Genomic DNA, 15,142 nt, shown 5'->3' on the forward strand with positions numbered 1-15,142 from the left:
CCACCATCGCTTGACAACCGATGCTGGTGTGTTTACGTCCCTGTAACTTAGCGGTTTGGCAAAAGAGACCAATAGAATAAGTACTAGGCTTACAAAGAATAAGTCCTGGAGTCGATTTGTTCGACTAAAGGTGGTGCTCCAGCATGGCCGCAGTCAAATGACTGAAACAAGTAAAAGAGAATGTTGGAAACAATCAATAAAGAAACATATGAGAGACATCCGAGTGTCCCTCAATCTTCATCAAAATTTTAAAATGACAACCATGTTTACTGAACAATAATCATAATAAAGTCCTCCATTTGGCACAGATAAAGCTGTACACTTCTTGCAGAAGAAATCTTGGTTAACATCTGTTCCCTTTGGAATCTGCTTAGAACAGACATCCTAACAAAGGTCACACAGCAGCCCAACTTCATTCTTCCTGCCTTTGTATCTGTTCCAGAATCTTTTTCAGATGGAGCTCTCAGCATCATCTGCCTCCAAATCATCTGCACTAGTGATGGTTACCATCACTATTGTCACACTTTGTACTAGCTGTTTTCTGCCATTTTGGAGCAAGTGACCCTCCTTCCATTTTTTTCACTTTTAGACTTTAGTTGCTTCGTTAGTGCATTTTTTGCTGCACACTCTTCTCTTTTCCTCTTGGAATAACAATACAATCACCTGCCCCTTTATCCTGTGTAAATAACAAGTTACATGAAACAGCGCTGCCATAACACTTTCAGATACTGGCACATATTTGACTTCTTTAATTTGTCTTTTCTTCTATTTATAGAAGCCTATGGTGCTATATTTTAAGTAACCTATTATACTCCACCCCCACAAACTAACAAGTAACTCATTATGCCCCACTTTTGAATTTCAGTGTTTCCAAGGATAATTCCTTTATCCAACATAACATGGGCAAAGGAGATACTCTGAACATATCTCTAGTACAAAAAGTCCAAATCTGCAGTACATCCTGGAATGGGTAGAAACTAATGAAAATCTGACAAATGACCCATTACGCCCCACTTATGTGTGCACTCACAAGTCATTTATCTGTACCTAGTTTCCTTAGTAGTCAGCAGACAAGAGACTGAGTGGCTTAATTAAACACCTTCTTTTGATTGTCAAATGCAAAATATAATTGTTATTCACTAAGTATGTACAAACATACATAGTATCTAATAGAGTTTAGCCACTTTATTCCGAACTTTGTTAAAGCTTTCTCAACTACTTATTAGGTTTGATTCATTAATTTGAAGCTTCTGTAATTACCCTTCTCTAGTTTTTCTCTTCCCTTTGTAGTCGTTGACAAAGATAACATCCTTGTTATTGGAGATAGCATTTTGCTGATGGTTGACCTAGTAACTTAGAAAACATCTAATCCTTCCTATTAGAACATAAATGAATCTCCTGTCCTCAGATTTCTTCCTGGCTTGAAAGACTTGGTACCTTGTATAATATCTTGATATCATGCATTCCTACTCCCTTTCATCTATTCCTTGCAGACCTTTCACTGAGCTCTTATAGCCCTAGCCATTATTATTTCACTATGTTGCCTGCTGCCTAGCTGGGAACCTTGCTCTATTCATAGATGTAGTCAGTAGCATACAGTTGATTACTCTTTAGGAATATCAAATCATCCTTGGTTATAATTCTCTAGTTTATATTCCCAATCATTTCTTTTTCTTTTTTTTTTTTTTGAAATTTTTTAGCTAACTGGAAGGTCTTTGAGAACTTTGTTACCTTCTTTTTTTTTACTTGTCTGTTGCTTCAGATCCAGGCTGATTTTGTACTGACCAATAAGTAAATCTGGCTGATGATGTAAACACTAAATTTTCCTCTAATCAGGAATGTATGTCTCAGTATAAATTAGTGCTACAACGACAAGGGTTCCAGTTGATCTGATCAACGGAACAACTTGCTTGTCAAATTAACGTGAAAGTGGCTGAGCACTCCACAGACACGTGTACCCTTAACATAGTTCACTGGGAACTTCAGTGTGACACAGAATGTGACAAGGCTGGCCCTTTTGAAATACTACTCATTTTTGCCAGTTGAGTGGACTGGAGTAATGTGAATAAAGCATCTTGCTCAAGGACACTGTGTCACCGGGAATTGAACTCACGACCTCATGATTGTGAGCTGAATGCCCTAACCACTAAGCCACGCACCTTAATTTTTAATGACAATGGTGAGAGATTTGGTTGCAATTTTTAGCAGGTTGAGTAACTATTTAGAGGCCTCTTTCCTTTTATTAATTGGAATGAGGAGAGATAATGCTAACAGGTGTTTAGATATATCAGTTCCTCGGTAGAAAATTAGGTTAATTAGATGAGCTAAGTTGTCTATCAAAACCAAGTGAGGCACTAAAATCATGAAAGTAATTAGATTTATAGAGAACAATAGCAGAATGACAATGTTTTAATGATAGGAATTATGCATATTCACACAGGAGACAATATACCATATTGTTATAAGAGGATCACAACACCATTCCATAGGATTCAAAATAAACTTCTAACCATGATATCATTAAATTTATATAATGTCTTACATTTACTCCTTTATATTTTTTATATCATGTTGTTGTTGTTGTTGGCACTCCGTCGTTTACGACGTCGAGGGTTCCAGTTGATCCAATCAACGGAACAGCCTGCTCGTGAAATTAATGTGCAAGTGGCTGAGCACTCCACAGACACGTGCACCCTTAATGTAGTTCTCAGGGATATTCAGCGTGACACAGTGTAACAAGGCTGACCCTTTGAATTACAGGCACGGCAGAAACAAGAAGTAAGAGTGAGAGAAAGTTGTGGTGAAAGAGTACAGCAGGGTTCGCCACCATCCCCTGCCGGAGCCTCATGGAGCTTTAGGTGTTATCGCTCAATAAACACTCACAACGCCCGGTCTGGGAATCGAAACCGCGATCCTATGACCGCGAGTCCGCTGCTCTAACCACTGGGCCATTGTGCTTCCACTATATCATGTATATATTATATTTATTTTGAAGTTAATAACAGAAAAATCTATCTAGTCCTCTGTAAGGTTAATTGAGATAAAAATCTGTAAAATCTCACATAATATTTTCTCTTTAATGTAATGATTACTTATTATATTAATCTTGTTGTTAATTAATTATTGCCTACAGCTAAGAACTGTTGCCTTAGGCATATATGTTACTAGATTTAACATGTGTTTGTGTGTACATCACGTTTATCCTGTGGATATTGACCTACAAGAGTTCAGACTGCGTATCAATCTCAGCAGCATATGAAGTTCTGTCAAGGTCATTGACACTGCTCATCTCCCATCTCTACATAACTTACACAACCCATTGGATCATAACATTGTTTTGTTTTATGACATAAATGTCCTACATTTACACCAGTCGTTCTCAGCCAGAATCCATATGACCCTCGGTTGGGGCGGGGTCTGTATAAAAAAATGAATTGCTTATACTTCTACGATACACAAGATATTTTAACAAATTTTTAAATACAATTTCTAATCATATTTGATTATAAAAATATAATAGAATTTTTTTGAACAGCAAATAGCTATGGTGGTCCAGTAGAGTAAAATAACAATCAAAAGGGTTCATAGGTAAAAAAATGGTTGAGAAACACTGATTTACACTGTAGGGAGTTCATGCCTTTTCTCTTTCAAAGAAAGGTTCACATAGTAATTAATCATCTGATGACAATTTTTCGTATCATCATCTTCATTTAATGTCTGTTTTCCATGCTGGCATGGGTTAGACGGTTTGACTGGGACTGGTAAGCTGGGGAGCTGCACTAGGGTCCAGTCACCTGTTTTGGCTTAGTTTCTATAGCTCAATGCTCTTCCTAACATCTGTCACTTTAGAGAGTGTACTAGGTGTCTTTTACATGCCACCAGCATGGGTGCCTTTTATGTGTCACTGGCATAGATGCCTTTTACATGTCACCGGCACTGACCATGACTACAATTTCACTTAGCTTGACATATCTTCTCGAGCATTGCAAATTGCCAGAAGTTGCAGTCACTTGTTATTGCCTCTGTGAAGCTCAACAACCAAAGATCATATTTCACCACCTCAACCCACATCTTCCTGGGTCTACCCCTTCCACAGGTATGTGAAGTCTCTGGTCAGCCCTGACTGAGGTCATTTATGTATAAACAAAGGCATTCTAGTTGTTACTACCTCCTCTTTTAGCAGTATTTAAGACTATATTATTTAATGTATGCTTTTATTTACTTAAGACGGTAGGGTTTGATTTGAAGGCAATTTGGTAGCAGAGTGAGTGGTAATGTAGAGACCTGAAGAACATCTGTCCACACTTTTGTTCATCATCAGATTTAACTTCAGTGCAGCTATGGCCCCTAACACTCACAGCAGTAATATGTAAAAATGTTAATGTCCTTCAAGCCTCAAGGTGTTTTTAATAGCACTGAGTGGATGAAAATCAAATCTCCAGGATAGGACATTGATCAATGATATATAATATTCCTTCTATGCTACACTGGTCATAGCTGCTGTGTTACTGGTACCACACATCTCATAATGTTGCTACTTATTTTAGTTTACAAATATGTGCTTGGTTAACTGCATTAAAGTTTGAATGCCATGCATCACTTTGGAATTTATAATACTTTTATGCAACGTATCAAAAGTTCTGCTCAATAGTTGGATAGGTAACATTCCAAGATGATTTTGGTTACCTATTCTCAACAGCTAGGTATACTGACATGCTCTGAACTAAGTATATTGTCCACATACGCAAATGATATGCTTCCAGTAGATTTGAACTCAGTACCTTTGACCTCATAGCCCAATACCATACTCACAAAGCCATTTCATTTTTATAGTCCTGGTGTCATGTAACTGACACATTAAAAAAAAAAAAAAACACCCATTACACTCTTGGAGTGGTTGGGGTTAGGAACAGTATCCAGCTGTAGAAATCATGCCAAACCAGATTAGAATCTGATGCAGCTCTCTGGCTTACCAGTTTCAGTCAAACCACCTAACTCATGCCAGCATGGAAAGCAGATGCTAAATGATGATGATGAATCATAGGATAGATTTTATGTTGTCATTCAGTCTGCTGGGAATAACAGTCAGGTCTCTTTCAAAGCACACCCTACTGACAGGGCATAGAAAAAGGCAAGATGATCACCTTTGTAATACTTTTACGTTTGATTGATTCTTGGGGTTAAACAATAGCAACACCAACCCATAGTACAGGGCTGTTGAGAATTGGGTTGTCTTTGTAAGGGACTTGCTGTAACAGTAGGGAAAGGAAACAATATGAAGGACAATGTATTACTGTTACAAACATTTAACCTTTGAGAACTATTGGCTTACTCTGTACACTTATTTACTTTAACTCTTTTGTGACCACATTTCTGCGGAAATTCACTACATTTTTTCAGTTAATTTTAAAAGGAGCTAAGAATTTTGCAGGGATTTAGTAAAAAGAGAAAGTAACTTTATTATTCAGCTGGACAACTTAACAAAAGTTTTAGATCATGTTGGAAAGGTTTGATTCAAATAAAAACACTTCAAAATGATCCTTTTTTTTTCAATTGTAAGACTAAATAGAGTTTCAATCTGGTTGTTTACAAAGAGATTAAAAACCAAGTGCAAGTTTATTCTTAGGCCCTTCACTGTTTAATTCCTTAGTATTGTTCCATCAGACATTTTACCCCTGTGTGTACCTCTTCATTTGTTGATGGTTGTATGTTTGTTGTATAACATCATCATTAGTAGATAGTTTGGTTTTTAATGGATGTACTTCTTCGTCATTACTCATTTTCCTTTCCCATTTATTGCCTAGAATTAGCGAAGTTTTCCAACCTTAACCCTTTAGCATTTAAGCAGGCCAGAGCCAGCCAAAATATTCTTCCTGTTTTATGTTCAAACTGGCCAGATCCAACCTCTCACACCTACCCAACAATGTTAGTCTAAAAATAGTCACATAATCGAACTATCAAAGCTACAAGATAATGCAGGATAAATTCAAAATAATGTGAATAAATAAGTATTACACTTGGTAGAATAATCTGAATGCTAAAGGGTTAAAGTAGGGGCGAAATGGTAGACTAGGTAGGACTTGGATTACAAATTTGTAGGGAGAGATCATATTTAATGCTGGTCATTTGTCTCTCTGTGGAGAAGCTATTTAAAATAATTAATTCTTCAAGTTAACACATTGGAAAAATTTCTTAGCCTCTTATATAGGAGAACTTTAGTTCTCAAGACAGTTCTTGTTTTATGAACCCTACACTGTGGTTTGCATAATGATTTTGTTTATGTCTTGGTTTTTACTTGGTTTACACACCATTATATAACAATCTATATTATTGAAGTAAGGACAATAAGGTACTCATAAAACCCATTTAAGAATGAAAATATTAGATATGAATTTTAGTGAAGATTTTGGTAAATGCTTGTTCAAACTTCTCACACATTTTTTGATAAAATTGACCAAATTACTGTGATTACATTATTCATACGTACTGATTGCCTGTTATTAATTGATTTGTGAATTAATTTGGTTTCATGTAAGCTTGTTTGATTTAAATTTGAAGTTGCTTATGCTACATGCCACTTGTTCAGGTGTGTGTGTGTTTTTGGCTATCACACAGGTTGTTTACTGCAGCAAGGAATGCATGGAGACTGCCTGGAAAAAATACCATTGCACACTCTGTATGGGACCTTCCAGGGAGGATGAGTCCCATCCCTTGGGAATGTTACAAGTAGCATGGAGGTCTGTATGTAGCCAATTGTGTTGAAACTGTTTTCTCAAAGCTCTGTTCACAGCCAACTGCCCTTTTATTTCATGTTACGTGAAACTAAAGACTTTCTCATTATTTTAGGAACATTCACTTCCCCCCTGAATCCTGCAGTATAATGCTGTTGGCAAAAATGATCTGCATGGTAAAACAGGCAAGTATCTCTATTGTTATAATTACATTGTGCAGTGTTGGTAAGTTCTTAGTGATTTAAAAAAAACTCTATGCTTTAGTTTTAATACCATGTTTGAATGGCCTCCCTTATTTGTCACGATATTGTTAAGAATAGGTTAAACATCATAATGCCTTGTTTCTTTATATCTCTGAAGCTTATTCTTGATATGACTACAACTCTTACTTCTTGGCATTTTGATTTCTTTCATCATCATCATCATCATCGTTTAACGTCCGCCTTCCATGCTAGCATGGGTTGGACGATTTGACTGAGGACTGGCAAACCAGATGGCTACACCAGGCTCCAATCTGATTTGGTAGTTTCTACAGCTGGGTGCCCTTCCTAACGCCAACCACTCCGAGAGTGTAGTAGGTGCTTTTACGTGCCACCAGCATGAAGGGCAGTCAGGCGGTACTGGCTTTCCTTTATATTATATAACACTGAACCAACAAAGGAAACTACTATCATTCTAATACTACTTGTGGGAAAGATATATCACTACAGTGTCATAAGAATGTCATTTCCTACTTGTCTACAATTATGAAGTTCTGTGTATGTGTATATTTTGTGCTACAGAACCTAAATTCTGTCAGTACCATTATGGTCTTTGATAAGGTACAGTTTTCTATTTCCAGTGTATCTAACTAAAAAGTAAGATACTACACTACACACACACACACACACTATATGAAAGTCACGGATGGCAGTCATTTGAGTACTGGTCTAAGGTTGGAGATGTTGAGGAGCATCCTACTTAAACTGGGACACAAGAGAGTCATGTGGATGTCGTCATCATGGTGTCAAACACAAGGGAAATCAAGGTGGTTGGCACCATTCTGGAAGAGCATCATTAGGTAATTAGAGTATACTTTAGCTTGGAAAATTGGTGGGTTTTGCCCTTAGCAACTGGAGAGGTAAGTCCTACTGAGACAAGTCCAAGGGCTCCAATTAAAGTGTCTGGGGTTTGGTTTGGACTTGACCTCGCGAGTGAACATAAACTTGGGAAGAAGCACTGAGGTTGCTGCTTCAATTGAAAGTTCTGCTAAACAAGTGTGGTTGCCGTTCATGCAGTTTGTCTTTACACAACTCATCTCTTTTGATGAAGCTGCAGTCGTAGGTTCAAGCACATACCAAAGTTGAGCATTTAGCACTTGGAATGTTTGTAAGTGACTGCATTCTACCAGCTGGACTGCTAAAGAATCATTTCTCACATTTTAAAGAGGGTAAGTCTAGAGTAAGAGTGACTGTAGCTTGAGAATGATTTTGGTTATTGACTAAGAAGTTATCTTTTCTGGAGGACTTTAACGTCTTTCATCTAACTGTGTTACTAGGGCCTTGCTTGTTTGGGATATATTCTACAGCCGTAACTATGTTGGAGCTGCAATAAACCACACTTGTCTGTGATGTATGGAAAGTAATGAAACCATGTCACATGTTCAGTGTTCATGCATTGTTGATTTGTGGGGTTTATATTGACCAGTTGTTACCATGTATGGAAATGGCTCTGGCTATCAATCAAGGCTTGTAGGAAGACCATTTCACCATCTCTTTTTTGGCAAGGGTAGCAATGGGTAGGCTTCCACTGTCTTGTGGATGCAGTTGAAAAGATTGAAGATAGCATATCATCCCAGAAAATGCTGTCCTCAAATCATCCCCCCATCTACTTCTTCAAGTACCACTTAAAGATGAAGGGGAGGTGTTGGTCTCTTGTAAATTTTATGAAAAATGGGTGAAAGTGGCAGGATTGTCTTAACGGATACTGCTCAGCAATAGGCTGGTGGCAAGAACAGGGAGAAATTAGCTTTTGATTTGTCAGGGTCATCCTGGGTTGCATGTGGGTTGCCTCAACCATCCATCCTTCATGAAGATCATTCCTTGTTCTTATTTTGTTCTGTATTTTTATTTATTTATTGATGTGTTTATTATTTGTTTGATCTCACTTGTTTTATGTGTAAATCTGCTTTTGTTTCTTGTTTTCTGTTTTCATTTGGATTTCCTCTTTGTACGTCTCCAACATCTTGGACTCTTATGGTCAATAAAAGGAGTAATTATCATTATTCTATAATTAGATTATTATAAATACAGGCTTACCTCAACTTAGATAATTTCAAGTTAAGTCTCTTTTGACATTACATTGTTTTTGGGTTTTCTTAAAGAAATTAATCAAAATAATATACCCCTCAACTTCAATCAAGTTATCTGACTTTTACATCAGTCTCGGCAACCTTATATAAAAGTGTAAAAATTAAAAAAAGATCCTAAAAACTAATAGTGAAGTAGAAAATTAAATATAAATACATGTGAAAATATGTACAAACCATTTATTAAAACAGATATAAGCTGATAAAGTTTTTAAAATTCTTGTGTTGTCATTTTTTGAGTCGGGATTTCATGTCTTGGAACTAATTACCATAAGTTGAGGTATACCTGCAATTATTATTGTAATATTATCATAAGTAATTATTATTATACTACTATTATTTTATAATTATATTATTATTATATTATTTTCTTTTTAACTAATATTTCATACAGGCTAATGACCCTGAAGCAGTATTGAAAGCATTTTCTCAGTTTACTAACTCAACTGTGAATGAAGAAGAACAGATTATGCACAAGTTGCTGGGGCCACAGTTCAAAGTAAATAAACAATTTTTATGTTTCCTTTATTATTTATCTTTATTTTTACTTTTTTATACTTAATATATGTATACATATATATCAAGTCTTAAACTCCTCTGTAATGGCCTGTAAGACTATGATGAGCAGGAGTGGACTGGAGATTGAACCTTGATGAACGCCTACCCTCACACTAAATTCATCACTGAAATCATTGTTATAGAACCACTATTTCACCAACTCAGTGTCCTCATCCAAGTACTGTCGTGCTTCCATGGATAAGGAAGTCTTTCTACAGTCATAGCTTTTCCCCCTCGAACTGCCAGGGTTTTGAACTCTCTTCCATCTCATTGTTTTCTTCTTTCTTTTGACCTGAACTCTTTCAAGTCAGAAGTAAATTCATTTCTCCTTCTTCATAGACCCTTACACTAAGTAGCTTCTCACCTCATTTGGGATTTTCTGATAATAAATAAAAAAATGTATTTAGTTAACTCTCCCATTACATCTTAAGTCCAAAGTTTGTGGACAACCTTTGTTGACTACACATCTACCACTCACATGTTTTCTCTTACGCAGGAACAGCTAGAAACATTCAGGTCAATGGTTATGTTAAGTTTGTATGATGAGCACATCCCACAGGTATGTAGTACTAGGATTCTATTATTAATGTTTGTTGCATGTTGGTTATTCAGTTAACTGTATTCGTATTACTAAAGGCAGCACTTTACAACACTGACATACTCAATACTGGTGGTCTGGAATCAGAGCCTCTTATAATCTGCACTAATTTATAAACAGGAACTTCAGATTCTCACAGCTGCTAGACTTATTAACTGGTACCTTGCACAGGCTAGTACTTTGTACTGTACAGAATTCATAAACTTGTATCATTTATTCTATTGTACAAATACCTGTATTTCATTTAATTATTTAACCCTTTAGGTACCAACCCACCTGAAACCACCATTGGTCCTTTGATACAAACTTCCCATTTCAAAGTAATCTAAATTAAAATTTCATGTTAATTTATGTTCCAAACCCCAGCTGAATAACGTCAGTTAATGTAATAATTTTTTTTACTACTTTCAAAATTAATTGAAAAAAGGCAGTGTATTTCAACAGAAGTATGGTAATGAGAGGGTTAAGTGAATTTAATATTTGTTTAATTTAGAGGGTGTTGACCAAAGTGACTACCCGTGGTTTGGAAAAGTTAGTTTTCCAGAACGGCTTTGGAACCAAAAGTTCTAGAAAATTGATGTTGTACTTGTATTTTTTTTTTTTTTACTTATTTCATGTCCATGTCAGATCTTTTCTTTGTTTCTTAAATCATCTAACAAAGGGTTGGACAATCTGAGATTGTTATTTCTAAAACAAGAAAAAGATTTGGAAGATTCACAATAATGTCAGTTCATTTTGCAGACAATTTCTAACAGAAGTCACAACAAAAATGCTTGTGTTACTTACATTTTCCCAATAAATGTCAGTAATTGTTTGCACATGTAGTGGTAGTAGTAGTAGCAGCAGCAGCATTTTAGGCTCAGATCAGCCTTGATTGAGCAGAACCTAAAATCAAAGATATTTTAACTGGAACCAAACCAGTTTTTTGTTTAACTGGCTGCAGTGAGTGTAGGACTACATTATCATTTATCCTTCCTAATGGAGAAGATGTTTAGGGTGGGATTTTGAGGGATAGTTGGTTGTTAATTCTAGCAAGTCAGGACTCATTTGACTAAATTTATTACTTTATTTCATATTGCATTTTAGGCAAGTGAAAGTTGAATATTTTTCCTTGGATAGATCACTACTCTCAGATTATTAAATTAATCTTTTCATAAACATTAATGACCTATAACCACTATTGTCTAATTCTGGTTTCTATAGTTTTAATCCTTCAGTATTTAAACCAGCCAAATCTGACCCAAATATTCTGCATGTTGTATTTCAAACTGGCCAGATCTGGCCTTACATCAATTCTGCAATGTCATTCTAAAACATTATCACATGATCAAAATCTTGAAGCTACAAGATAATGCATGAGTAACTCAAAACAATATGAATAAATAGGTATCACATTTGACAAAGTAATGCTAAAGGGTTAAACAAATGAAACATCTGAATAGGGTACCTGTTTGTTGTAATTTTCCCAGAATTTCCAACGGCTAGCTAAGCTGAGGAATTTCAAACACTGCTCTTCTTTTGATTGGAACTTAGGAATTATATGTTGGTAATCAAATATTATATCCATGTAGCAATTTTTGCCTTTATAGTGTTAGACTATTAATAGATATTTATTGCATTTATAATTGTTAGCTTTAAAAATTGTATGATGAATTATTTGAAAATATTATCATTGTTTTCTGAAGGAAACAATGATAATATTAAAGTTTTATATTTTTTTCATTTTCAGAACTAAAACTTTAAATAATTACATTTTTGAAATTTATTATCCTTTTTTTTTTTTTTTTGGTTGATTTAATTTAACATGTTTTATTGTTTAGACAATTGTCAAGGAGTATGCTCCTTAATTAGGGTGCAAATAGTTTTGGCTCGAATCCTAGACAAGCCAACTTATATTAATGGTTGATAGAAAAAGTGCCAATCAAAAGGCGGTGAGCTGGCAGAAACGTTAGCACACCGGGCGAAATGCTTAGCAGTATTTTGCCTGTTGCTACATTCTGAGTTCAAATTCCACCGAGGTCGACTTTGCCTTTCATCCTTTCGGGGGTCGATTAAATAAGTACCAGTTATGCACTGGGGTCGATATAATTGACTTAATCCGTTTGTCTATCCTTGTTTGTCCCCTCTGTGTGTAGCTCCTTGTGGGCAGTAAAGAAATAAGAAAAAGTACCAGTCAAATACTGTGGTTGAATTATTCAACTGTATTCTTTGCTTAAATGTGCCTTTGGTAGCAATTGATATTACATATTGTTTATGTGTGCGTGTATGTGTGTATTTTTTATTGGAAGGAAACAAATTGACTAAAAAAACAATCATTTTCAATTTTCCAGTGGTTCACTTATGAAGGGTTTCAATCCTTGTTTGCTCTCATTGGTCGTAATGGTCAAGGAATTGGTACTAGGTAAATATTAAATTTTTACTTCTGGATGTGAGGGGAATATTTTAGAATGAAATATTAAAAAAAAAAATTATACTTGATTGTATATAACACATAGGTCTAGAGGTTAACAACTCATCTAGAATGTTGGCAGTTAATTACTATCAATACCATCATCTGAATCTTACTTGTATGATTCGGGAGAGTCAGCTCAGATTGTTTGATCCGACTGCTCAATTTTCTGAGTTAGATCCTGTGCACTGTGTTCTCTTTTCAGAGGATCTGGCTGGGGTGATGGCTTGTGTTGGTTGGTCACAGCGAATGAGGAGGTATGTCATAGAGATGAGGACTGACTGGGACACTGCTCAGAGGGTTGCACAAGACAACCCACACAAATACCAATAAATGGTAGATGCAGCAAAGCGCTGCAATGGCACGTGCTCCGACACCCAACCTGAACACTTTTATAACTGACATTACAACAGGATAGAAAGCATTTGAAGCATATTTTGTATCGTAATAGGGCTGTACATTCATAAAGGGGTGTGCATACATACATGTTCATACAGCTACACCTTGATCTACAAAGAAAACCAAAATATTTTACAATGGATATGTAGTAAAGAGTATACTTTGTCCAGCAATATAAGGTCTTTTAAACATGACTGCAATGCGTACTCAAATACACTGAGTAAATATAAATAAATGACTTTTTTTTTCATCTCTCTGCAGATAGTAAAAATGAGAGGTAGGCCTGACTGGTTTTAATCTTAATTGGTATTCTCTTTGGGTACCTCACACTTTGCTTTGTCTCTTTGAAGAGAATCCCAACTAGGATTGAAACTGGTCAGGTCAATCTCAGTTTTCAAGGCCATGGAGATATTAGAAAAAACAAAAACTTCTCAAAAACATGTTTATATTTGTTTAGTGTATTTGATTACCTGCTGCTGTGATGGCTGAGAAAAAACTCAACTTGTACAACTAAGTAGGATATATACTATAGTACATTTGTATTATCCAAAATCATTAATTAAAATATTCCACAGACAGCTTCCTAAATACTATCACAAATTTCGTGTCTAACCTCAAATCTTAAACAATTCTTATGAATTCATTCTACAACACTATTGTAAGATTCTTGAATTTTTCCATATGATTGAAACAACACAAAATATTTATTAATTTACTCTATGGCAATTCTATGTTAGGTTGCCAACCCACTTTAATAAACTATGAGGAACCTATAATTCTATCCACTGAGTTAAAATTGTTCACTTTCACATCATCTGGCAATTACTGCCAAAACTAGTTATGTATTCAGCAAGTTGTGTATTGTGATATGTCAGTATTGACTGCTGGTGGAGATGCAATGGCCCAATGGTTAGGGCAGCGGACTCGCGGTCATAGGATCGCGGTTTCGATTCCCAGACCGGGCATTGTGAGTGTTTATTTAGCGAAAACACCTAAAGCTCCACGAGGCTCCGGCAGGGGATGGTGGTGAACCCTGCTTTACTCTTCCACCACAACTTTCTCTCACTCTTACTTCCTGTTTCTATTGTGCCTGTCATTCAAAGGGTCAGCCTTGTCACACTGTGTCATGCTGAATATCCCCGAGAACTATGTTAAGGGTACACGTGTCTGTGGTGTGCTCAGCCACTTGCACGTTAATTTCACGAGCAGGCTGTTCCGTTGATCGGATCAACTGGAACCCTCAACGTCGTAAGCGACAGAGTGCCAACAACAGTATTGACTGCTACTTACATTATTACATAGTCTCTCAGAGAGAGAGAGAGAGAGAGAGTGTATATGAGCATTGATATTTTTCAAATAGGTAAAGAACAGTTATTTTTTCTTAGTTCTATTAGTGTGTGGTGTCAAAATTGTGATGCTATGGACCTTCATCCAGATGAACGGATTAATATTGACAATTTCATAGACCAGCTTTATGTTGACTTGGAAAGAGGTATGTACAGCTGGTTTTTGTTTCTTACTTAGCATTGCTGTTAACTCTTATAATGGTAAACAAATTAATTTGCTGGTGTTCTGTCCAAAATCAAGAAAACATTTGGGTTTCAAATAATTTCACAATCAACAAACTAATTCTTTATCCAATCAATTTAGCTATTTTGTACTTGTGATACTCTGCTTTTATCTAATTACAACTGCCTGTTCTTCAGCTTTTCTAACTTAGGAATAAATACCAAATCTTGTGCAAGTGTTATCTGTAATAGATTAGTAACCTATGCATGGGAAGATCCTTCTCTTTCATACATTTAACACTGTTGAGTCTAGATTTAAATATTGGGTTTATGAGTACAGGTTTATAAATAATTTTTTGTTACCTATATATGTCTAGATTGGTGAGAGAATAACTTATGACAAAGATTGAAGAACTGAGGGCATACCTATAGGTGTGTTATATTAATCAACAGAATCATCATCATCATCATCGTTTAACGTCCGCTTTCCATGCTAGCATGGGTTGGACAATTTGACTGAGGACTGGCGAATCAGATGGCTACACCATACTC

The 15,142-nt window shown here is 35.9% G+C and overlaps 1 protein-coding gene across 1 annotated transcript in view; it reads left to right on the plus strand.

Moving 5' to 3' along the window:
- Nucleotides 1–15,142, plus strand: part of LOC106880658 (histone-lysine N-trimethyltransferase SMYD5) — a 34,717-nt gene that overhangs the window by 10,491 nt on the left and 9,084 nt on the right. Inside the window, exons 3-8 of the mRNA XM_014930703.1 lie at nucleotides 6,616–6,737; nucleotides 6,847–6,916; nucleotides 9,473–9,577; nucleotides 10,133–10,195; nucleotides 12,565–12,635; nucleotides 14,468–14,574. Of these exons, the coding sequence (XP_014786189.1) occupies nucleotides 6,616–6,737; nucleotides 6,847–6,916; nucleotides 9,473–9,577; nucleotides 10,133–10,195; nucleotides 12,565–12,635; nucleotides 14,468–14,574 (538 nt within the window). The remainder of the gene's footprint in view (nucleotides 1–6,615; nucleotides 6,738–6,846; nucleotides 6,917–9,472; nucleotides 9,578–10,132; nucleotides 10,196–12,564; nucleotides 12,636–14,467; nucleotides 14,575–15,142) is intronic.

Source organism: Octopus bimaculoides, chromosome 14 (genome assembly GCF_001194135.2).
Source record: "Octopus bimaculoides isolate UCB-OBI-ISO-001 chromosome 14, ASM119413v2, whole genome shotgun sequence".
NCBI classification, from domain to species: domain Eukaryota; kingdom Metazoa; phylum Mollusca; class Cephalopoda; order Octopoda; family Octopodidae; genus Octopus; species Octopus bimaculoides.